Genomic DNA, 25,306 nt, shown 5'->3' on the forward strand with positions numbered 1-25,306 from the left:
CTTGGCCTCCGCGGCTGGTCGCAGGCACAGGCCCCACAGGAAGTGACCAGCCTTCCATTAGGTCCCGCCCTGAGGTTCGCAGGATCCTGGGCTGAGAGATCAGGGGGATAGGAACTGGGGTTTTCCTCTCCCCTGAAGAAGCACCTTCCCCCTCTTCCCCTCCAACCCACAAACTCAAGGCAGGAAGAGAAAGCTGGGGAGGGGGACTCGGTGGGTGCTACGCTGGTTGAGCATCACCCTTATCCCAAAGGGAAGAGACTACTGTGGTGCTCTCCTCCCCCTGTCCAAACATCTCCCTCGCCACCCCCCCCAGATCCCTGAGGTCAGGCCGCCACTGGCTTCTTTCCAAGTTTGGAGAAAAGTGAAGGGGCGTGTGTACGGCTGGTGGTGTTGTCTAGAGTACAGGGTGACATCAGGCATACATTTCCTTGTGCTGTGGACGTTCCCACAATGCCATTTGGCTCTTAGCTTCCTCCAACCTCCATTTCCTAGGTACCCGCTCTGAAGCACTCAGCCAGATACCAAGAACAGAGAGACACTCTCCCTGCCTGAGAAGGTGCCTTCGGAATGAAGGCACATGCCGAATTCCACAACCCCACCTACAGGAGAGAATCGCAGAGATCTTTCCCGAAGAAGGGCACAGCAGAAAGTTCTTTGGGGTCAGAGGTAAAGAAGGGCAAGGTCAGTGGCAGGAAAAGAGTCTGCAGAGGTGGGCAGGGGCCAAATCACAAAAGATACTGAATGCTAATCTAAGGAGTTGGAACTTTACTCTGAAAGCTATGGGTGGGAGGAGAATGAGAAGTATTGCTGAAGACATCAGTAGGAGAAGGGAGGGGTCCATGAAGTCAGATGAGAAGAAAAGTGACCTTTGGACTTGTCAATGTGGCAGTCACTGGCCACTGATGGGTGGCACCGGAGGCTCTGTGGAGGGGAGGCATGAACCCATGGTGACCCCACAGTATATGGTTTTCTCTGGGCAGGCTCAGCTCTTGCATAGGGAGGGATAGGAATGAATGGGGTCATTCCAGGATGGAATTCTATAGGAAGGCTGCAGGGAAGAACATGGGGACAAAAAAGATGGAAGTAAATAATGGTTGAATGTGGGGCGCCTGGGTGGCTCAGTCGGTTGAGCGTCGGACTTTGGCTCAGGTTATGATCTCGCGGTGTGTGAGTTCGAGCCCTGCGTTGGGCTCTGGGCTGACGGCTCAGAGCCTGGAGCCTGCTTCGGATTCTGTCTCCTTCTCTCTCTGCCCCTCCCCCGCTCATGCTCTGTCTCTCTCTGTCTCAAAAATAAATAAAAACATTTTTAAAAAATGGTTGAATGAGTAATGAAGTAATAAACAGGGTTAGACCTGCCTGGCACTGGCTGGATAGTATTTGGTGGCCAGAGCAGGATAACCAGTTAAAAAAAAAAAGTTAATTTCAGGGCGCCTGAGTGGCTCAGTCAGTTAAGTGTTTGACTCTTTTTTTTTTTTTTTAACACTTATTTATTTTTGAGAGACAGAGAACGAGGCGGGGGGGTGGGGCGGCAGAGAGAAAGGGAGGCACAGAATCCGAAGCAGGCTCCAGGCTCTGAGCTGTCAGCACGGAGCCTGATGGGGGGCTCGAACCCACAAACCACGAGATCATGACCTGAGCCGAAGTCAGACGCTTAACGGACTGAGCCACCCAGGTGCCCCAGTGTTCGACTCTTGATTTCGGCTCAGGTCATGATCTCACAGTCTGTGGGATCGAGCCCCGCCTCAGGGTCCACGCTCTCAACAGGGATCCTACTTGCGATTCTCTCTCTCCCTCTCTTTCTGCCCCTCCTGCACTCACACACACTCTTTCTGTCAAAATAAATAAACTTAAAAAAATAAAAAGATAATTTCACGCCAAGAAAGACAGAGGAGCTGGTTATTTACAACACGGCCAGGGAGCTGTGTTCCTTGCTCAGGGTTCCAAACAAGAATACTGTGAAAAAAGAGAAAAGTCCCTTCTCACCGTGCCTATTTCCCAATCTGTAAAACGAGAGGACTGGACAGTTGATCTCCCAAATCCTCCCAGCCCTACCATGCAATGATTCACTGCTATTGCCTTATTTTTATCCTTCTCACACCCACCCGGTAACACGACCACCCTCGGTAAACGTTTGTTGAGCTTGTGATGGTATCTCTCACACGGACACCACCGGGCAGGGGGTGGTACATCATCGGTGCCCAATCTGTCGACTGAGTGACGGTGATATGGCGACAGTCCCTCCCTCTGCCTCCCCAGCGATCCTTCACGTAAGGTATGTGGGGACCGGCTGCCAATCCAGCCTCCAATCGCCACCGCCCTGCCTTTAGTGTCTATTTGCACTCGTCCGTCTTACACTCTGAAGGGACCAGGACAGAGCACCTACTGAGTGGGTTAAGAGGGCAGGATCTGGCACCAGACCCCTCAGGCTTGACGAGATACAGTGTCTCCATTTATTACCTGGGTGGCCCCAGATATATTACTGAACTTCTATTTTTATTCTAAAAAGTATTCATTTTACACATTTGTGAACTTATTTTCATGTATGTTGTAAGGAGCTAAATCTATTTTTTTCCATTTGGCCAGCCAGCTCTTCCAACACCATTTACTGAGGAACCCGGTCTTTCCCCACTCAGGTGCATGTAGCCTCTGGCTCTTTACATATTACCAACTTGCATGGGTCTGTTTCTCGGTCCCCTGTTCTATTGTCTCATTTATTTCTCTATCCCATTGTTTTAGTTACTATATCTTTATATGAAATTTTCTTTTCTTTAAAGTTTATTTATTTTGAGACAGAGAGAACAAGTGGGGGAGGGAGAGAGAGGGAGAGAGAGACAGAGAGAGACAGAGAGAGACAGAGAGAGAGAGAGAGAGAGAGAGAGAGAGAATCCCAAGCAGGTTCCTCGATGTCTGTGCAAAGCCTGATGCGGGGCTTGATCTCCCGAACCATGAGATCATGACCTGAGACAAAATCAAGAGTTGGACACTTAACTAAGCCTCTCAGGTTGCCCCTATAGGAAATCTTTTTTTTTTTTAATTTTTTTAATACATATTTATTTTTGAGAGAGAGAGAGAGGAAGGGGGAGAGAGAGGGGGCAAAACATGAGTGGGGGAGGGGCAGAGAGAGAGGGAGACACAGAATCCGAAGCAGGCTCCAGGCTCCAAGCTGTCAGCACAGAGCCCGATGCGGGGCTTGAACTTGGGAACTGTGAGATCATGACCTGAGCTGAAGTTGGACGCGCAACCAACTGAGCCACCCAGGCGCCCCCGAAATCTTTTTTTTAATGGTATCTGATTCCCTTTTTTTAAGGTTTGTTATTTAAGTCATCTTTACCCTCAACGTGGGGCTCGAACTCACGGCCCCGGGGATCAAGAGTCGCGTGCTCTACAGGCTGAGCCGGGCGAGCGCCCCCCCCCCCCCCATATTAAGTCTTACTACAGACAGAACACAGGACTTCCTCATAGCCTGGTATTCTCCCTTGTTTTTCACAATTATCGTTAGGCGTCCTTGGCACTTTACCCTACGATTTTTTCGAATGAGTTGGTCCAATTCCTTTCAAAAGCAGTCTGCTTCCCTAAGCCTTTACCACCCAGTGGCGATGATACAGGTCCTACGCGTCGCGGGAATGCAGAGCCGAAATGTGAATGCAGAGCCGTGAACACACTGCCGGGCCATAGGGCCCGGAACACCGGGACCGCTCGGCAGATGCTGGTATCATCTTCCTCAGATGCCCGTCCCGATGCAGTCACTGCTCTGTTTTAAAACCTTTGTTGGCTTCCCAGTCATGCGGAGTAAAGTTCAAACGGCCTGCCAAGCCACCTGACCCCAGCTGACCTTTCCCGCGGCACCTCCCGTCTCTCTCTCTCCTCCCGGCTCACTGTCGATATCGTGTTCCACCCAACTTGCCGTTACACGAGCACGGTGCCGTGGCCTCCCCTTGCACACGCTGTCCCCTCAGCTGAGAATTCCTTCAGCCCTCTGAATCCCAGATGGCGGCTCCTCAGTCCCTCCCTCAGCCTTCTTTTTATTGCACTCGTCACTCCCCTGCGTTGTGATGATCTCTACGTGCTGTGACTCAGTGACCTTGGCACGGCCCTTGGCGATTCCCAAACAGGTGTCCACTCACGGCTACCATTGGATGATCACCCACCAACTTGGACGTTGCACACATTCCTTTACTTTTACTATTTATTTTTTTAATGTCTTTTATTTTATTTTACTTTATTTTGCGAGAGAGACAGAGTGAGCGGGGGAGGGGCAGAGAGAGCGGGAGACACAGAATCCGGAGCAGCCGGCACGGAGCCCGATGCGGGGCTTGAACTCGTGAACCACGAGATCACGACCTGAGCCGAAGTCGGACACTTAACTCACAGAGCCTCCCAGGTGCCCTGTCCACACATTCCTTCACCTATTGAAGGCTCACAACAATCACCAAAAAGAGACTTCTCTCCCACCGAATAGGAGGGAACAGGGATGGTAACTTGTCCAAGATCACAGAGCCTGTCAGCAGCTGAGACCTGAACCCTGGTCTAATTGCAACACTCACTCTTCTATTACAGCAGGCAGCCTTTCGACGTGTCTTTCCTCCCTTTTCCGACTCCCTCTTTTCTTAAAAAAATTTTTATTTATTTAAAAAAATTTTTTTAATGTTTATTTATTTCTGAGACAGAGACAGAGCATGAGTGGGGGAGGGGCAGAGAGAGAGGGAGACACAGAATCGGAAGCAGGTTCCAGGCTCTGAGCTGTCAGCACAGAGCCCGATGCGGGGCTCGAACTCACGAACCCTGAGATCGTGACCTGAGCTGAAGTCGGTCGCTCAACCGACTGAGCCACCCAGGTGCCCCTGTTGTTTATTTATTTTTGACAGAGAGACCACGAGCAAGGGAGGGGCAGAGAGAGAGGGAGACACAGAATCCGAAACAGGCTCCAGGCTCTGAGCTGTCAGCACAGAGCCCGACACGGGGCTCAAACCCACGAGCTGTGAGATCGTGACCTGAGCCCAAGTTGGATACGCAACCGACTGAGCCATCCGGGCGCCCGGTCCCTTCCTCTTTTCCATCCTACGGTCCTCCTGCTTGAGCTGTCTCCACTGTCCCCTCTCACCCCACCCCTAATGGCTTACCTCCCCAGGCTGTCATCTCTCCGATTTCATGCCATCTGTCACCCAAGCAGGTGCCTCTGTGAGGACTGTGTGTCCTGGGGTTAGCACGTTGCTGGTATTCAGGACACAGAACATGGAGCCACGTGGCTGCATCCTCAGAGGCTGTTCGTTGGGTGTCACAAGACCGAGGAGGTAAAATAAACCTTTCACACCCCAAATGTGACTGAAACCGGTAAGCAAACAAGATCATGGTTTACAACGCCAGGCTTTCTTGGGTACGATTATCAGGTCTCTGGAGAGGATGGGAGCCAGCCTGCCTGAGGGATGGGCGAGAATTGTGCCAACCTAAGTCTGGCTTGGATGGTCAGAGCTGCACTGGTGTCCTTTGAGCTCATTTCCTCCCCTCACCCGTGCACAAAGTTTTGGGGACCCTACAGACCTCTCTCTTGTCCTACAGGCTATAGAAACACCGGGCTGCAGCAAAATAATCCTAGTTTGCATCTATCCTCCGAGGGTGAAGAACAATCAACATGTAGTAAATGTGATGGTGATGGGCCACCTGCATAATGGCCCGTCACAGTTGGACACGGGAGAGTGGAGAGTTCTGGGGACCCCAGATCCCAATTAGAGATTGCCATCTGGTAGTTTCGTTAAGCATAGCACATCCCTTGTGTCAGTGTTTATAAGCTCACGGCCTCGTTGTGCACACTCAATCTGGCAAAAGAAGGAATCCTTTGATAAAGGAGGGGTGATCATCACAGGACGGACAAAGGAGGGCTGCGGAATCAGAGTTTAGGGGCCCAGGGTGCCCTGGCCAACTGATAGGGCATTTGCCCTTGGTGGAATGAAGTCATCGGGTTATTATTGTTCCGTAACCAACTTCCTGCCTATTTTTGGCTACCCACACAGATAGCCACTGCACTAACCAGGTTAACTTGGTTTGACATTTATCATCATATACAAGAGCCAACTGTCGTCCCGGCACATCCACCTCAGTCCATTGTGAGTTAGGTCTCCGTGTGAGTCTCAGCCTGGTAGTGACCCTCTGGGTACACGGACCACATCAGGTTCGCTTACGAAACTTGGCTAGTGGTGATGCCACCAGAATTCCAGGAAGGCCGGCCCGCCTCAGCGGATGGACATGTTTATCTGATCGTGACATGCTCTTTATTCTTGCTTCTATATCCCTCTCTTCATCCCCAGGTTCATTCACTCCCTGAGTCTGGATCACCTCATGGACTGGGCAGCACAAGCTTCCAAACCACTCCTCTCCGACCTCTCCTGCTGCCTCCTCCTCAAACACGGGCGACATTACGGGACTATCTTGTTCAGGAATGCTTTACGTGGACCAAGCCAAACTCCTTGGCCGGGCTTTCCTGGTCTTTCGTAATTTGGCCTCATCATGCTTTGTTTTTCATGACAGCCCAAAATGTTCTCTGTTGGTCTCCCAGGTTACTCAGCGTGGCTCTCCCACCGATGGCTCCTGCCCGTTCTCCTCTGCCCGCAAGTCCTGCCGCTACACCTCTTCCGAACGCGGCTCCAGCCCTTTAGCCCATCCCGTCCTCTCCAGCCCTCCCCAAATCGCCGGAGAGGACGGGAGACAAGGTCCTTGAAATAAAGGCTTCCTGACTCTCCCGCAGCCAACTCCTGGTCCCACACAGGAGAGCAACTTCTTGCCGTACTCTCGTATTGTCCTAGATGTGGCTCGCCTCTCTTCCATACCCCTTTGGGCTCCTAAGGAAGGAAAGCCCCACTGGGATGGGGGGGGGGCAGGCCACCCGAGTCTCCCTGGGCACCTCGCAGCAGGGCTGGCGGAAACCAAGCGCCGAGTCTCGCTGCCTGCCATGGGCTTCTCCCAATTTGCTTCTCCCTCGAACAGGGCCACCTCTGACTGCAGCAGAGAGCGGGGGTGGAACCCAAAGAAGACTGGTGTCTCGAGGAAAACCTCGAGAAAGAAGAGACCAGACACTGAGCAGGGATGTGTGTGAAATACTGGTTTTTATTGGTTGGCACAAGATTACAACCTACAATTCCAATGCCCTTCCCTCCCACACAGCTCAAATGGAAGGAAACTGATTAACACATAGAAAGGAACAGCACGCTCACAGGCTTAAGCATCGTTTTTACAAAAAGGAGTGGGATGTGGGGACGGTGAAACTTTAGGGCAAGTACCAAAGCTCTATCCAGACTATAGGGAAGGGTCTGTCTGTCCTCTGTTGCTGGCACGGCAGAAGCAGACACTTTAGTAAAGGTGAAAGGTTACATATGACGGGCCTGCCAGTAAAGGGGGAGAGTGGGACTCACATCTGCTGTGTACCTGTCTCGGACCCAAATCTGGGCTGGCTGGACACGGCTCCCTTTCTCTTCAGCCCTTCCTCCACAACCCGATGGCACCCACAGGAGGGCTGTGAAGGAAGCCTAAAAACATCCTCCCTGAGAAGAGGAAGCCAGAATATTCAGTATCTGCCGCCTTCTCCGGACCAAATTCCACTCCCCTCAACGCCTCGGGGCACCGCGCGGGTCTTGCTTGTGAGTGCTAGGATGATACTGGGGAAGGGGCCAGGTCTGGGCAGGTGGCCGCCAGGAGGAAGGAAGGAAAATGGGACTTTCCATGCAATACCAAGCAAGATTGTTTTGGAAACAAGAAATGGAAAACAAGACCGTGCACCCATGGGTTGGAAGCTCCTAAGTCCTGGGGTGCATTTGCATTGGGGGGAAGGGTTACAGGGTTCCCAATCCAGTTTCACATACTGCACCATCAGGTCCCAAGAGGTAAAAGGACCATAACCAACCCCTCCTCCCATATAAGTGCCGTTCCTTGGTTTCCTCAGTTGTGCTGAGCTCGCTGGGGTCATTTCTGCCAGCCTCTCCAAGGATGGCAGTGCTTGGCCCACTGGATGTTCCACTTTCTACCCTTTCTACAAACAGGAGGCACACCGCCGAGGCAGGTGATACACACACTCTCCCTCCAGAATGGTCACCGGCGGGCTAGGTGACCTAATGATGGGAAGGTGAAGTTGTCTGCTCTTCTGGGTGGCCCTGATGGAAGGGGAGAGCAGCAGACTCGTGGTGGGATCAGAACAGTCTAGTTCAAGCATGTGGGGTCCCCCGGGGGACTGGTCCCCGGGGGCATGGGCCCCTCGCTCTCGTCTCAGTTATGGAGGGAGCTATTACTAGACTTGACCTTTTAAGATTCAGCTACAATGTATGAGCACTAGGGGGAAGGGACAAAAGACTTTGTCCTTTGGGGAAAAAACTCAAAACATCTTGGCTGCTTGCCTCAATTGAAGGGGTTCCCTGGAAATTCCTGCTGAACTTGGCCAAAGGGGGACTGCATCTGGACAACACACTTGCGAAAGGGGGAAAAAAAAAGCACATTTAGTTCACCTGTTTTACAACTGGCATGGTCCCGGGGAGTTTAACCTTTTTGATGCTGACGGTAGATGAGTGACGTGGAGGGAATCGTAGTGAGGAAGCCCCTTCAAGAAACCTCATACCGTTTGGAGGCCACACCCTGTAGCCGGGCAAACAGAGCTGGGGCCTCGCTGCCCATTCCCTAGCAAGGTCGTTGGGCAGGATGGGAGACAAGATCCACGAAGTAAAGGCTGGGCTGGCCAGAGCAAATCTAAAGATGCTACCAACGGGCTTCCACGTCCTCTCTCTCTCTGACACACGTGGGCAGGCCACAGCCACCTGCTTTCCTTTCACAACAGCCCCCCACATCCTCAAGTGCTCCTGACTTCCTTACGCACATGGCAAACTGGCAGCTATCTTTCTTAAGACAGAGGTATTAACTAAGTTTTACTTATTCTAGCCATCTGCCTTTTCCTTGATTACAAACCCGGCAGAAAGCTTTCAGACCACGAAGCAATAAAACGGACCTGATATTTACAAAACTGCACCACATACTGTATTTCTTTTATAACAGAGTGGACCAGCTGTTTTTCTAACTACTAAATACAACACTGTGCTGCTGGGCTATGCTCACTTACGCATCCGGGCCCCGAGCGACACGTCTACATCCATCCACAGGTGGGAGTGAAAGGGTGAGTGAGGTTCTCAGAGGTTAACCAAAACGGAAGCAAATTCGATTTTGGAGAGGAGATTCCCCCTGGATTCAGAGCAAAAAGCGCACAGCCATGTGGGAAGCGGCAGAAGGGAAGGTTCGTGTCTGCAGGCTGTGGCCCAGACGCCTGCCATTCCCTTCGAAGCTCCTTCATGTTCTGGGGATGAGCACAAGCTGCCTGCTTGCTGAGCAAAGGCCCTCGGAGTCCTTCCTTCACCTCAGCGCTCTGGAAGTTCTCCAAGACCTAACTTCAGACCCGTTCCCTATGGAGGCTCGCTGTGGAATGGACCACTCTGGGGTCTGGGTGTCTTGGCAATCGGCCTCTACCTTCCCTGGCGTGCGGCATATCGTCATGCTGCTGGACTCAAGTAACCAAAACGAGAGGTCTTCTTCAGATCCTGTGTCAGTGACACATTTTCTCCACAACAAACCAGAGGTTAAAGACCAAGGTTTAACCCTGAAAAGCTTTTCTTCCCCGCAATGGGACCACAAAGAGGTGAAAGCAGCTGTAAGGATCTGTGAGCCGCTCTAGCATACCATTTTCAGTGGAGCATCAGAGTGCTACGACAGCTTCACACTGGGATTATGGTTCATAAGTCCCGTCGGGATTTATGGACAATCTCACTGGAAAAATGATTTCCTGGAGGTGCCACTTTGCCCCACCCTAGGGAGAGGGGGGTACAGTCTCAAGGCCCAGCACTGGGCCGTAGGCATCTTTCCTTTTTCCTAAGGAGGCCTAAAGACTTACAATTTTGACCCAAATGCCTGACTGGGACGTCAAGCCCAGAGCAATTTCACTATACTGTTGAAATGTTCTGTGAAAGGTACACCCCCACGACAACTTCCACAGACGGTAAGCAATTTGGCAGGTGATTGTTCCAGACCCAGAATTTGTTTCTCAACTCAGTGATGACGCGGTCTCCATACCTGGCCGGGCTGCAGTGCGTACGGAAGGATGCGGAGCATATGGAAATGGTGATGAACCTGGAATATGGCAATGCTGTTGTTTTTGTATCTTTTAAAGTCTATCTCCAGCGTTTTAAATGCCGTTTTTGGTGTTCTAGAGGCCCCTGTTTGGGGTTAAGAACTGAGAATGTAAACCAAAGGAAACCCAGAGTTAATTATTAGCCGACTGCCAAGGAACAGAAGCAATGCCTGTCCACCTTTCAGATCTTAATCTTACTTTTTTGGCCAGAGGCACTTTCTTCTCCAGCAAAATCCCTCCTGGTGTGAATTCAGAGTGAACACGGCTTCCCTCCGAGCTCCCCTCCAAGTGGACAATCGCCTTTTTTAAGACAGCTAAAAGTTCGCCAAATCATCACTATAAACAAAGCCTTAGGGGAGACACATGCCTCTTTTGCTTAGAAGGCTTCCTATTGGCAGACTCACAAAATCACGTGACTACTGGCCTCAGCTCAAGGAGTGTGTCCAAACCAACACCAAACGGCATTCTTTCTCTTATTTATTAATTTTTAAGGGGACTAGGAGGACAAACCATTTGATCAATCTGAAGGTGAGAGGTATCGTTTCCTCCGATGTTCTGATTAGGCTTCTCACATCCCTGAAGGGTTATCAGCTAATGCAAAAATGTGGTCAAAATGTGAAACTGCCCTTTTAGAGGCAGAAGAAGGACGCTGGCTTCCAAAGGAGATTCTGCCTCACATCTCTAGGTTCCCAGGGGCTGCGGTGACCTCAAGTCACCTAACATACAGACAACAGTTATCTTTTATGGACTGCAGCCAATGCTTCCCAATTTACTACCTGAAAATCTCGAATATCTTGTCGGTTTAGGTGACATCTAAAGTGACATGGAAAATACAGCTCTTCCGGGATGGTGAGGTCTCTGTTGCAAGGCTCACCCTGGAGAACAGAAGCTGACCCTGTGGTGCTTCCCCACCTACTCTAAGCGAGATGGGTGCCCGGATGGAGCAAGGCTGAGGTCACTGACATGGACAGCTGCAGTCTGGAAGATTCCCACAGCCTTGGGGAAGTAGGTTCCATCCCAGCAGGGCTCAGAAGAAGTGACTGTCGCCTCAACTCGGCAGTATGACCTGCATAGCTTCAGGCCTGACCTCTTGTAGAGTTTCAAGAATAAGAACCACAAGAGCTGTCCCATTACGTAATCACCACTGAATAATCTCCTCACCCCAGAGCTGCTTGCGTTAACACATCTATTTGTTATAAAGATGTGGATTATTTTCTGAAATGCAGATGGGACCAGGATGAGGCTCAATTAGCAATTTTAACTAATCCTCATGTCTCTTAAAGCAGAAATACAGCCCACTGGGAAGACTTCTCCAGGGATTTCTTCCAACTTTAAATTTTCTCTCAACTGGGATGGACTTCGAGAACACTTCAGAAATACTACAAATCACACAGTTGTGGTAAAAATCGCTCTGTGGTTGTTAGATCCTCTTTGTGAACTAAAAAAACAAAAAAACAAAGAAAACGTGGCTCAGGCTAAGCTAAGTTTTAAAAAAAGATCAGCTGGGGAAACCAACGAAGGCATTAATGCAGCACTCACTAGATGGAACTGACAAGCCCGTAAAATGACAAGTACAACGTGTGAAATGCACAGCCGGGTCTGGCAGAAGACCGATTACTCCTCTGGTTAACAAGGTTCAGGGTGAGCCTCCAAGGAGCACTGGATGTAGAGAAGCAGAAGGGGAAGAAGGAGGAACAGCAGCCCTGTGTGGAACTTTTGTTTTCTTTACAAAACAAGAGGTGATTTTTTTTTTCTTTTAAGCAAGTCTAAGAGACTGACTCCTAACATCAAAACTGAAAATATCTGTCAAGAAGGAACTTGACGGGGTAGCAACACGTTTACAAAACTGCTGCAAAAGCTGCTGAAGGGCAGTGACCCACTCTGCTCCCCAGAGGCTGCGAGAAGCAAAGCCTCAGGTGCCTCACAGCTCCACAGCACCACTCAGCATGATGCAGAGGGCGGAAATCCTGCAGCGAAGCCACCTCCTAGGCCTTCCGCAGCCTCAAGGCGGGTGATATAGTCCCACACTCTTTGATCCCACCAGATGGCCTCAGCTCAGACTCAGCAGTGAGGGAGCCCTCTCCCCACAGGGCAGATGGGGCCGCAGACACTTGTAAAAACAAAACATGGTCAACTCATTAACTTTTCCATCGTGCTATGTTTGCTATGGGGAAAATCAAGACTCCTCTGTTTCATGGGCTGCGCCATTCTGGGAGGCTACAAAAAAATCTAATACAGCTGACTCCCGGTAGCCTTTTCTCTTACACACACACACACACACACACACACACACACACACACACACACACACACACACAGTCCTGGTCCAAAAAGATGGCATAACCTCACTGATGTTCCCCCAATGGCTGCAAATTTGTAAACTAAAAACAAAGTTTTATTTAAAAATATCCAATGCTATTTTTCTCTATCCTGAGCATGGCAGACTGTGATGGATGCCCCAGTAATAACCCGAATCTAGGACATGCAAATTCACTGTGAGAAAGAGACTTTATTAACCTGCCCTGTACACAACAACTGGTTTCTGTCAAGCCTGAATCAGGTGAATACTTGTAGAATTCATGGCAAATCAGCGTCAAAGAAAGATTCTGCAAGTAGGATTTCTGTGCTTCCTTTTGCTTCTCCTTGATTTCTCTGGGGAGGTACAGAGGCTATTGCACCCAGGGGTCTAAGTAATCTATCACAAAAGGGCTATGACCACACACCAGGAAAGACAGCCATGTTGTTAACGGTGCCAGGGAGGAAAAAACCACCAATCCCTGCTCATCAGAATCCCAGTGCAACAGAAAATAGCACCAGTTTCAACAATTCTGGTTGGACAAAGCCTCTTTTTGTCAGTTAAGAAAGCATCAGCACAATTTCCTCAGTTAACTGCATTAACAGGATCCATTCATGTCACTGAAAGATGCTTCTTGGCACAGTTCACTTTCCTGACCCAAAGACGCCAACATCAATCCCAAGTGGACCCGGTAGGGTAACGTGTTGTGACACCAGCCCAGTAAAAGCATCCTTAGACAATTAAAAAAAATGCACAAATCACTATGAACGCTGCAGTTCCCTTTTCAGGGGTACTGACTGTTTTCCTGCGAAGTACTTTCAATCCATATCATAAAGGTAGAATTTAGTTGGAAGAATGTGTTTTTGGATTCCACTCAGTGCTTAGTTGAATTTAATTCATTTTCTCCTTTATTTCTTTGGACAGAAACTTACAATGCTCTCAATTAGGCAACAAGCAGCAATATGTTCGTTTCTGAGTAGGACATGTGAACAGCGAGTTGGTATTTAGACTCAAATCCCATGGTACTGTTTCTATCCACTGGGACCCTTACTTGGGGACATCCCTATCCCAGAGGTAGGACAGCATCCTAAGGAAACTGTGGGCACTACTTGTTGGATCGGTGCCTCAAGACTGGGAGAAGATGCAAACTGAGAACAGACGGCAAAGTTTAAAGCTCACCGAAAGATGTCCCCCAAAATGTGGAACACTGAATGACACAGGCCTACTGGATACATACATCTCTTTTAGTGGGAGGGAAGAGCAAAACTTTTCAATGTTTGAGTATTTATTAGAAGTTTTAAATAAAGAGAACTACGATTTCAATTTCACATCTTGGCTACGTTTTGACAAAGGAGATGCCACTAAGAGGACAGCAACGAACTCCTGTCCTACACCAGGGATTGATCAGTGTCCCCACTCCCAGGCCCACCCCTCGATCTCAAGACCCTTTTCTGCTCACCTCCCAACCGAACAACACAACTGGCAAGTGAAGCCAGCATGAAACCTGTATCAGAGACCAACGCGACAGCTGCACTGAGCCAACGCGTTATGTAGCCGTTCTAGTAAATGACGGAGCATTCTCCCACACGATTTCTCAGCAGAAGGTGGACCTTCTGCATCCCAGTGGGAGACAAATTTAATATTTCTGTGCATGCTCCATGGTGCAATTCCAAATGCTGTAACATCACAAAGATAAGCCAACACCTGAATTTTCCTCCCGTGTTACTTTTCAGGAACTTAACATGGTTACCCAGGATGGGGACGGGACCGAACCCTGGCACTTGCCAAGTACAGCTGGATGCTTCAGCACAAGGACAGTATCCCGTTCGGCATGGTGTAAGGCATGTATGCACAAGGAGAGAGGCCACTGTTGGCAATAAGTAGCATTATGGAAAAAATTCCAACCAGCAGGATAGAAACAAAGCTCGATGCTCCAGTTTTTGCGAGAGTAATCCCAAGAATCCAGTTCAAATCCCTATTGTCAACATGTAGGGAGGAATTCAATTTCTATCATTGTTTCTCCAGGTCTGAGCTGAGGCCATTTGCTCCTGACTCGGTAATAAAAAAGAAAATAGGTTTCTTCCTGTTTCTTTCTTGGCATGGAAACACAGCTTTGAGAAGAGACGGCCATGAGTCCTGGGAGCACTAGGAAGGTAGCTAAACTCTCCGTACCCTATAGAACTACAGTCAGTGACTGGGGAAAGGGGACCGGACAGGGAAACTTACCTAGCCACTAGCATCAAAAACAAAAAGGTAAATTAACTCCGAGGCTCTCCATTCCAGAAACACCCCGAATTTAAAAAACAAGACCAAACCTTGAAAAATTAAACGGTTAAATTCCTCTTCTAAAAGTCATTTATTTACATATTATATGCCCAGTATATAATGTGTAGATAAATGTATCCTGCAGTGGAAGTGACCAACCTACTGGACTGAACAGCGCAGTACAGGACAAATTCTTGAAAGGTGTCATCTCATATTGGTATCTTTTTAATAAAAAAAAAAATTAAAAATCAAAGAAAAATGTCTGGCCAGGGCTGGGATGAGACAAACGGGAACACTTCAGAATCCAAGGCAGAGGGAAGGCTGTTTGTCTCCTTAGACAATTGTGGGGGTGTGAAAAGGGAGGGACCGATCATGCACCAAAGTACTTACAAATTACATGCCCATCCCCCCGCCCCCCTCCATAAAAAGAGAAGAAAAAGCCCATCACTTAACACCAAACAGCAACATCATCAATAAACCCTTTCTCTGCCGCCCATCATGTCTTATTGAAGAGGAGGCCTGTGAGGAGAGGTGAAAAGAGCAGGGGAGGGGAGATCTGCACTTCAGTCTAGTTTCCAATTTCCATTCCTCTTACACGAAGCCTTCAGTCATCTGATGCCTGGCATCGAGCTCTGAGCAGAAACCGAGTACGTGGTGGCCACGACCGGGGTGCCGTTGTTGGCTGAGTAGCCTTGCCTCAACGTTTCAAAATACGATGCCTGCACCGGTTTGTGATACTGAAGCACTTTTATGGCATCTTCTATTTTAAACCATTCCCTCTTCCTTCCTGTGGAGGCAGAGAGAGAGAAAAAAAAAAAAAAATCAGCACAAAAGGGAAGCGACAAAAAGTTTCTGATCTTATAACTCTGGAGAAAATGCAGATGAAAACAGGAAAGCCACGGTTATCAACACTTTAAGACGATGCGTTACAGAGCTAGTTTTCCTTACTCTCTTTTCTTACAAGAACAATGCAAGCCCGCTTCTATGCCTCCAACACTACGGGTGTCAGATGCAGGAAAGAGACCATGTGCAATGCTGACATCTGAAGAGTGAGGGGCTAACGGTACACCGCGCCCTCCAGAGAGAGCCACTGCTCGGGGTCTCTTCCTGTGTTGCTGGGCCTCTGGGCCTTGCTCGGCCTGCAGGTACACACCCGAGGTGCAGCCAGCATCCCCACCTCCTGCAAAACTCAACATGAGCGTCAGCTTCCAGAATTATTAGGATGGCTGCTTGTAATCAATCAGATGTTCATTTAAAATTTGTGTTTAAGAGTTATGTACTAACATATTACAAAATATTTTTTAAAAAAGAACACCATCACTATTAACTTTTCGGTCTGTTATCTTACCTCCCCCCCCCCCGCCCCCCGCCCAAATTCGTGTTTTAAAATCCTTTATTTTTTCTCTCACAGTAAAAGAGGATTGCTTAAAATTGGAAAATGGAAGAAAGTATGAAGAATATGGAAATTACCCGTTAACATTATAAACCAGAAAGGACTACTCTAAATATTTTAGTGCCTTTTGCTTTTCCTCCATCGAGCTGGAAAAAGGCACTGCGCTTGACAGCTGTAACTGGGATCGTGCTTTTAAGATGCCCCGAATCCCGAGAAGCTCTAGTAAGAGTGCTGTGGTTGGACACATGGCTGCTGGAGCGAATCTGCTGGGCTCCCATCGCCATCACTGGCTCTCATGAACTGTCAGTTGGGCATAAGTGGCTGCACTAGGTACTGAGCTGTGCCCCACTTTCCTCATCTGTAGGGACAGTGCACCTATCTCACGAGTCTGCTGTGAGGATTAATATGTAAGCCGTCTGAACAAGACCTGGCACAGCACATGCTGTTAAGAGCTTGCTTATGATCAGTATTGTTATGACTTCTTTTTTTTACTTCACGCCGTTTCTGGAGCGCTCTTCTAGGTCATGCCAAACGTGACATTTAATGGCTGCACTACATCGTAACATCCAGCATGGACGTGCTGCCATTCACGCAACCGCGTCCCCATCACTGGACGTCAACAGTCTGCGATTTCAGTTGTTATAAATCATGCTACAATTAAAAAAACCCACTTTATCTGTTTATTTTTTCTTTTAGCCTCCCAGAGGAAGATGCCTAGAACTGAGATGAATAAAACATTTGGGCTCCAAAGACCTTGTGACCTGTAATGCCAAACTGCTTTCCAGAAAGACCATCCCGAGCCCCAGGGCTGCCTGTGTGTGCTGGGATGCCATTCTCGCCGCACCCCGCCGGCACTGCTACCTTGTCTTTCGTCACTGCCAATTCTGTAGGTCAAAGCCAGTCCCTCGTTTTTGTTTTCATTTCAAATTCCTATTTAAAGTAGCTCTAAGTCATGTGTATATCGCTCTGTACCCTGCTTTCCTCACTCACCAACACCAATTCATAAGCACCTCCCCGTGGTACGCTAGCTTTCGTAAGTCCGCGTTTAACAGCTGCGTGACATTCCATCAGACGAGTGTGCCTTAGCTCACTTATCCTTCACGGAGGTGTCCGTTTAAGACCCAATTCCCACCTGGAAAAGGCTCACTGGAAGCAAGGCTTGCAGAGTTAGCCTCCATATTTTAGATTATTTCATTATTTCAGTTCTCAGAAGTAGTACAAGGTGAAAGGCTTGTTGGATATTAATAGAGCAACGGTACCTTGAAAATTCCTCTCACAAGTGTGTGACTCCCGCCTGACAGAGTGCTCTGAGGACAGGGCCACACCACATTCATCTCTGTCTCCTTTTAAAGCCCTAGCACTGGCTGTCAAGGAGTCTATTTTTAATAACCCCCCACTGAATTCATTTACTTAAGCAGACTGCATCCTTACCAGATACGAAGCCGTTAAAAGCTGAAGGGCTGTGAGATGCCCCGATCAGCAGTGTGAGGGCCATGGTGGCAAAGTGCATACACACAATAAAGGGAGAGGTTCTAGCAAGTGAATTTTATCCGTTTGCCGGTTATAACAGACGTTGTTAAATTAATATTACACTTTTCTAGAATATACTTTCCTTTAGAGGCAAAAGATTAAACCATGAACCAACCATTGGATCACCTATGTTTTTAGTTCAAAAGATACACGTCCAATAGTGATTTGAGAGATCAAAGAAAACGGCTCCTTAGGAGAAAGGCAGGGGCACCCAAAGGGTAATAGGAGTAACACTGGAAACTACTCCCACGACTCCGTGTCTATTAAATGACTCTGGAGGGAGAGGCTCACCCCGCCAAACCAACAGCTTTCCCCAACCATGTGAACAAGCATCATCACAAGGAACAACCGAGGGTCTGCTCTCAGCGGGGGTTTCGTGGCCAGCATTGTGGAGAAGGGTCGGTACCTGCTGAGGAGGGTCCGATTTGACTTTAGAAACAGTCTTTTCTTATTTTCACGTGCTATGTTTCTATTTGTGGACCACGTACCCAACTTCAACTTCCTTTTAAACACTTCAAAATACTAACTTTCACAAGTTCAAAATGGACATGTTTGTGTCATTAAACGTATCCTTCTATTATTTCTTTTATCAGGCTCGCTTCTGGCTCTGGGTGATGACCTGTGGGCCAGGGCCCGTTGTGGGGAGCATTTTGGAGGCTATCTGGGGACAACTTACCAATGTTAACTGAATCTTCCCAGTCTTCCAGCACTTCTGTGACAACGAGCACATAGACATACGTTCTGTGCTTCCTCTCCTGGTTCTGAAGGGCAAAGAGAGAAGGACAGAGAAACAGCTTTCCCTTAGAGAGCTGAGATTACTTAAGTGAAACACACTCTTAGCCATATGTCCAGAGCGCAGATACAAGGATTCCTTTCACTTTTAATTGTCCTACAATCAATCATACAGGGAATGGTGCCAGATGGCCTATTTAGAACAGGCCACACTTGCATTTAAGGTTGTGCTCTTTGGCTGGGCTTCTAAAGCCGAGGCTTTAATCTCTTTTTTCTTTCCCCTTCCCCTCAGTACAACCTCACAGGAATGCTGTGAGAATGAAGTTTGTGATCTCTCGTGTAAAAGGCACCAAGTAAATTTAACTCGCTGAAACACAAGAAGGAGAAGAGGCTGCGGGTGGCGGGGGTTCTATCAGTGCTAGCGAGCTCTGACATCACGCATCTCCCCTTCTGCTAACCTGGCTCATCTCTATTCCCGATTTCTCAGTTGCTTCCGCCTCCCTCCAAACCTCTACCCCGGCCTATTTCCTTGTTTCTTCCACCTCTGCGATAGTGACTCGGATCTTCTTTTTCCTCCTGTCTTCTCTACACTTATCTGCCCTCCTCACACCCTGAGAGAAGAAGAAGAGAGGTAGGGATGGGATAAGTAATCCGGGCATACCTTCTTTCATCGTGCTTCACAGCGACTGCTTTTTTACGACTCGAACGTCTACAGCAACGCTGCATCGAGCAAGCCCATAGGTGCCATTCTTCTAACAGTGCTCGCTCACTTCGTGTCTATCCTTTTGGTAAGTCTCACAGTGTTTCAGACTTTTTATTATTATTATATTTGCTATGGTGATCTGTGATCAATAATTTTTGATGTTACTATTGTAATTGTTTTGGGTGCCACAAACGACACTCCTGTAAGACAGTGAACTTAACTGACAAATGTGTGTGCTCTGACTGCTCCACTGACCGGCCATTCTTGTCCCTCCCTGTCATCCTCCCTCTCTTTGGGTCTCCCTATTTGCTGAGACACAACAAAATTAAGATTAGGCCAATCAATAACCCCACAGTGGCCTCTAAATGTTTAAGGGAGAGAAAGAATTGTGTCTCTTACTCTCACTTTAAATCAAAAGCTAGAAATGATTAAGCTCAGTGAGGAAGACATGTGGAAAGCCAAAAAAGGCTGAAAGCTAGGCCACTCATACAAGTTAGCCAACTTGTGAACGCAAAGGAAAAGTTCTTGAAGGAAATCAAAAGCGTTACTCCAGTGAACACACGCATGACAAGAAAGCCAAACAGCCTTATTGTCGATATGGGGAAAGTTGGAGTGGTCTGGATAGAAGATCAAAGAAGCCGTAACATTCCCGGAAGCCGAAGCCTATTCCAGAGCAAGGCCCTAACTCTCGATTCTATGAAGGCTGAGAGAGGTGGGGACGCTGCAGAAGAAAGCCTCGGTTGATGAAGTTTAAGGAAAGACGCCGTCTCCCTCCCACCGCAGCGCAAGGGGAAGCGGCAGGTGCTGATGTGGAAGCCGCAGCAAGTTATCCAGAAGGTCCGGCTAAAATCAATCATGAAGGTGACTGCACTCAACAACAGATTTTCAACCTTCTATTGGAAAAAGATGCTACCTAGGACTTTCATAGTTAGAGAGGTCAATGCCTGGCTTCAAAGCTTTAAAGGACAGACTGACTCTCTGTTTAGAGGCAGCTGGTGACTCAAAGCTGAAGCCAATGGTCAATGACCATTCCAAAAATCCTAGGGCCCTTCAAAGTTCTGCTAAATCTACCCTGCCTGTGCTCTATAAATGGAACAAAGACTGAATGACAGCACATCTGTTTCCAACATGGTTTACTGAATATTTTAAGCCCACTGCTGAGACCTCCTGCTCAGAAAAAAAAAAAAGATTCCTTTCAAAATATTACTGCCATTGACAGTGCACCTGGTCACCCAAGAGCTCTGATGGAGATGGACACTGAGATTAATGTTTTCAGGCCTAACAAAACATCCATCCCACAGCTTATGGGTCAAGGAGCGACTTCAACTTTCAAGCCTTACTATTTAAGAAATACATTTCATAAGGCTACAGCTGCCATAGATAGTGATTCCTCTGATGGATCTGGCCAAAGTAAACCGGAAACCTTCCGGAAAGGATTCACCATTCTAGATGCCCTCGAGGAAAAAGGTAAAAATACCAACATTAACAGGAGTTTGGAAGAAGTTGACTCCAACCTTTGTGAAGGACTTTGAGAGGTTCAAGACTTCAGTGGAGGAAATAACTGAAGGTATGGTGGACACAGCAAGAGAACTAGAATCAGAAGTGGAGTTTGAAGATGGGACTGAGCTGCTGCAAGTTCATTATCAAATTTTTTTTTAAAACTTTACTTATTTAAACATCTTCATTTCTTTAATTTTTTAATTAATTAATTAATTTGAGAGAGACAGAGACAGAGACAGAGACAGAGTGAGAGCAGGGGAGGGGCAGAGAGAGAGGGAGACACAGAAGCCAAAGCAGGCTCCAGGCTCGGAGTTGTGAGCAGAGAGCCTGACGTGGGGCTGGAACTCACAAACTGTGAGATCATGACCTGAGCCGAAGTAGGACGCTTAACTGACTGAGCCACCCAGGTGTCCCATTTATTTATTTTGAGAGAGAGAGCGCAAGTGGGGATGGGGCAGAGAGAATCCCAAGCAGGCCCCACACCACTAGTGCATAGCCCGATGTGGGGTTCGAATTCACGAACCGCGAGACTGTGACCTGAGCCGAAGTCAGACACTTAACTGACTGAGCCACCCAGGACTGCCCAGCTCATATCAAACTTTAACAGATGAGGAGTTGCTCCTCGTGGATGAGCAAAGAAGGTGATTTCTTGAGATGGAATCTACCCCTGGTGAAGATGCTATGAAGACTGTTGAAATGATAACAGAAGATTCAGAGTATTCCATAAATGTAGTTGATAAAGCAGTGGCAGGGTTTGAGAGGACTGACTCCAATTTTGAAAGAAGTTCTACTGTGGGTAAAATGCTAACAAAGAGCATTGCCTGCTACACAGATATTGTTCATGAAAGGAAGAGTTGATCGATGCAGCAAACTTATTTTAAGGCATTGCCGCAGCCACCCCAACTCTCAGCAACCATGACCCTGGATCAGTCAGCAGCCATCAACATGGAGGCAAGACCCTCCACCAGCAAAAAGATTATAACTTAACTTGATGAAAGCTCACAATGGTTAGCATTTTTTAGCAATAAATGGTTTGAAGTTTATTTATTTATAGAGAGAAAGAGCACACGTGTGCGTGTGGGTCGGGGAGAGGCAGAAAGAGAGAGCATCCCAAGCAGGCTCCATGCTGTCAGTACAAAGCCTAATGCAGGGATCGAACTCACAAACCGTGAGATCATGACCTGAGCTGAAACTAAGAGTCAGACGTTTAACCGACTGAGCTACCCAGGTGCCCCAGCAATAAAGTATTTTTAAATAAAGGTATATATGTTAACATAGGTACTCTAAGTGTATGTATACACTTCACAGACTACAGTATTGTGTAAATACAACTTTTATATGCACTGACCAAAAACAAAGAAACATTTGACCTGCTTTATCACAATATTTGCTTTATTGCAGTGGTGTGGAACTGAACCTGCAGTATCTCTGAGGTATGCCTGCACTTACAAATAATGCTATTTGTTTGGAGGAGACTATGGGAGTTTAAAGAAGAAAGCAAGTTATTCTCTGCTAGTGCTGCTTTGTTTTGAAAAGTCAGTGAAACAAAGACAGCATCTATGCTAGATTGAGACTATAACGGACTGAATGTTTACGCCCCCCCACAATTCAGAGGCTCAAATCTTAATTCCCAATGGGATAGCATTAGGAGAGGGCCTCTGGGAGGGGATCAGGTGAGGAGCGCTGACCCTCACAAATGGGATTGGTGCCATGATAGAGACCCCAGCGAGCAACCTTCCCTCTTTTGCCATGTGAGAACATGTAGAGAGACAGCTACTGGAATGTGCTGCTTTTCAAAAGTTCTAGGTATGACGCTTCACTTTTATGGAAGACCTACATTAGTACCCGTTTCTGCTAACTGAAAGAAATCTGAAGAGGAGTTTTGCTTTTATAAAAAAGAGGTGAAAAGCAAAACCACCATTTAGCATTTATGTTGCAGCGAGCCATGAGAGCAGCAGTGCACATCTGGAACGTGGGGAGCGGCACCCCCAAACTCCTTTCCCGGGAGCGACACTCGGCACTTCCTCATCAAGCCGCCAAGGCTTTGAAATGAGGCTGTGAGCATCTGTGCTTTATCTTGATTTACTTTGCGCGTCCGTTAACAAGATGTGTCCTGAGGTATGAGAAAAGCCTGAGAGAGGTACTGTTTTGGTACCTCTAAAAAAAAGTTTGCATATAAATTAATTGCTTATTCACTTTTTATCACTTCAACTTACAAAGGTTGCATACAACACCCTACTTTCGGATAGCAGGAGAAACTGCTATGAACCAGGAAGTGGTTCTCACCAGACACTGAATCTGCTGGTGCCTTGATCTTGGGACTTCCTAACCTCCAGAACTGTGAGGAATCAATTTCTATTGTTTATAAGCCACTGTTTTGTTATAGCAGCCCAAATGGACTAAGACAAAGATATGTATGTATATATACATGTATACATGCATGTATATATATGTGTGTGTGTGTGCGTATATGTGTGTATGTATATATATACCTTGTGTGTGTGTGTATACATACACACACACATACATAACACAATATGGTTACTAATATGATACCAACTGCACCAAAGATTTTAACTGACTTACCTCAAAAATTCCAACTAATCTTCCCAATGTCCCTTTTACTCCAGCCTGAAAAGTGAAAAAGAAAAATTAACACATTAATACTGTTCACACTGCTGGTCTCATTCTGAAGAGGACACACGTTAGGCGAACTCCAGGTCTCTGGAGGTCACCAGTATTTCTGTGTGTCACAGACTGGTAAGAGCAGGGTGTACTCTGGGGAGGGAGGATTTCTCTCATCTCCTCCCCATCTCTCTCCCCACTGCAAAGCTGGCCAAACACAGCAGATAATCAAGGCCATGAAGGCACACAGAAGGTATTTTGAGAGATTAATTACTTCATTAATTAATCCATTCACTTAACAAATACACTGAATGCTAATTTGAGCCAGATAACAGTGTATGTGCCAGAGGTATGGTGATGAATAGGCTAGAACACAAGACCCACGAGAGCAAGATCCTTATCTTACTTATTCTTGGCTGTCTTTATACAGTATGCCCCAAACAGAGCGCATACTGTATAGAAACTTGGTAAAGAGTAAATCAACAAATACACAAATGTGGTGATTCTGCTAGTGACAGGTATTGACAGAGATGCGCAGGACAAGGTGACGAACAGAACAGTGACAGGGAGGGGGCAACTTTACACAGTGGCAGGCCTTTATACACTCTGTATCTTCCATTGGCCCTCTGGTATTTTTTAAAAGATTTTCTGATGCATCATAGGTAAATTTTTCAGTCTATTCCAATTACTTAATTTTCTTTTCAACTGAATCTAAACTAGAGCTGTCCCATCCCTAGTCATTTGATTTTACTCATTTCTACCTGTTCTTTACGTATCTGTTTCCATTATGTATGCCTTTGTTTCCATGATTTTTTTGTTCTTTTAAAATGGAAGTTATTCTTTCTTTAATTTGGAATACCCTGAACATATTTCAGTTCCTTGTCAGGCCATGCTATAAAATTCACTTCATCTCAAGTAAATTTATATTCCAATTAGTGAAGAGCTTCCTTGTGAGGCTGCTTTCACCAAGCTCTCCAAAGCTTGGTCTTAAAGTGACAGTTTAAGGGCTCCTGCTCCAAGGTGACACAGGGAATACCACAGGCAGAGTCATGGAATTAGGGGGTGGTTTGGCTCCATCTTGTAGTATGCACTGGGTCTGTGTCCCCTCTCTACGCAGGCCCACATCTTTCTAAAAGCCTCAGCTCCTGGGGCGCCTGGGTGGCTCAGTCGGTTGAGCGTCCAACTTCAGCTCGGGTCATGATCTCATGGTCTGTGAGTTCGAGCCCCGCATCGGGCTCTGTGCTGACAGCTCAGAGCCTGGAACCTGCTTTGGATTCTGTGTCTCCCTCTCTCTCTGCCCATCCTCCACTTGCGCTCTGTCTGTCTCTCTCTCTCTCTCTCTCAAAATTAAAATAAAAATAAAAAATTTTTAAAACTTTTAAAAAATAAAAAGTTTTTTTTCAAAATGGAAGTCTCAGCTCCTGGTATCCTTTCCGTTGGGAACTTGGGCTCCCCCGACTGCAAGGGACCACCCAAGGCCAGGCCGGCTGCAGCTCTTCCATGATATTCAGCACTTCTACTGTTTCTGATCTGTGGATATGGTGTCCACCTTGCTTTTGAGCCAGGCTGTGTCTTTTTAGCTTTTGATTTTTATATTTTTTTTATCTGTCTATGCTAGGGGCAGAAGTGGGGAGAGATAATAAGGGAAGGAGAAATCTCTGGAAATGCCTGGGGGATGCTGTAACTTATTTCCTATTACCACTGCCATGTTATTTGTACAATAAACTAAAAATTAGGTGCTCATTAAGTTTGTAGAGAATGAACAAAATTTTAAAATGAGTGCTCTAAAAGTTCTCTAGAGATATTTAGTAATAAAAACAATAGAAGCCAATTTAAAGGCAAGACTCCTAGGTAGGTTATACTTTGAAATTAATTTTTGCTATTTATGTGCCAAAGAATCCTTTTCCTTTCTCTTGCCAACATCCTTCTTTCAGTTCCTACCCATTCTTTCCCCTCTGTGGCTTTTGAGTCTACTCAAATAGAAACGTCTACCCTTTCTTATTTAAACTGATTCTCTACATTAAAAAAAAAACAAAAAAACCAAAAAACCACCTTTTAAAAAATATATTATTTTTTTTTAAGTAATTTCCACATCCAGTGTAGGGCTCAAAC

At 47.1% G+C, this 25,306-nt stretch overlaps 2 protein-coding genes and 1 long non-coding RNA gene across 5 annotated transcripts in view; 1 reads left to right on the forward strand and 2 right to left on the reverse strand.

Annotated features, from left to right (window-relative positions):
- RPS10 (ribosomal protein S10) overlaps nucleotides 1-25,306 on the reverse strand; it is a 193,245-nt gene that overhangs the window by 18,274 nt on the left and 149,665 nt on the right. The window lies entirely within an intron of this gene.
- On the forward strand, nucleotides 4,717-6,738 carry LOC131514068 (uncharacterized). The gene is made up of 2 exons (XR_009262920.1): nucleotides 4,717-6,166; nucleotides 6,303-6,738. It is a non-coding gene; the product is annotated as an uncharacterized LOC131514068 (long non-coding RNA).
- Nucleotides 7,079-25,306, reverse strand: part of NUDT3 (nudix hydrolase 3) — a 134,439-nt gene continuing 116,211 nt past the window's right edge. For all 3 annotated transcript variants that reach the window (XM_058733625.1, XM_058733624.1, XM_058733626.1), the window contains exons 3-5: nucleotides 23,156-23,200; nucleotides 18,311-18,395; nucleotides 7,079-15,498 (exon numbers count right to left, since the gene is read on the reverse strand). In XM_058733625.1, coding sequence (XP_058589608.1) covers nucleotides 15,320-15,498; nucleotides 18,311-18,395; nucleotides 23,156-23,200 — 309 coding nt within the window. In that variant the 3' untranslated portion in view covers nucleotides 7,079-15,319. The remainder of the gene's footprint in view (nucleotides 15,499-18,310; nucleotides 18,396-23,155; nucleotides 23,201-25,306) is intronic.

Source organism: Neofelis nebulosa, chromosome 6 (assembly GCF_028018385.1).
Source record: "Neofelis nebulosa isolate mNeoNeb1 chromosome 6, mNeoNeb1.pri, whole genome shotgun sequence".
NCBI lineage: Eukaryota > Metazoa > Chordata > Mammalia > Carnivora > Felidae > Neofelis > Neofelis nebulosa.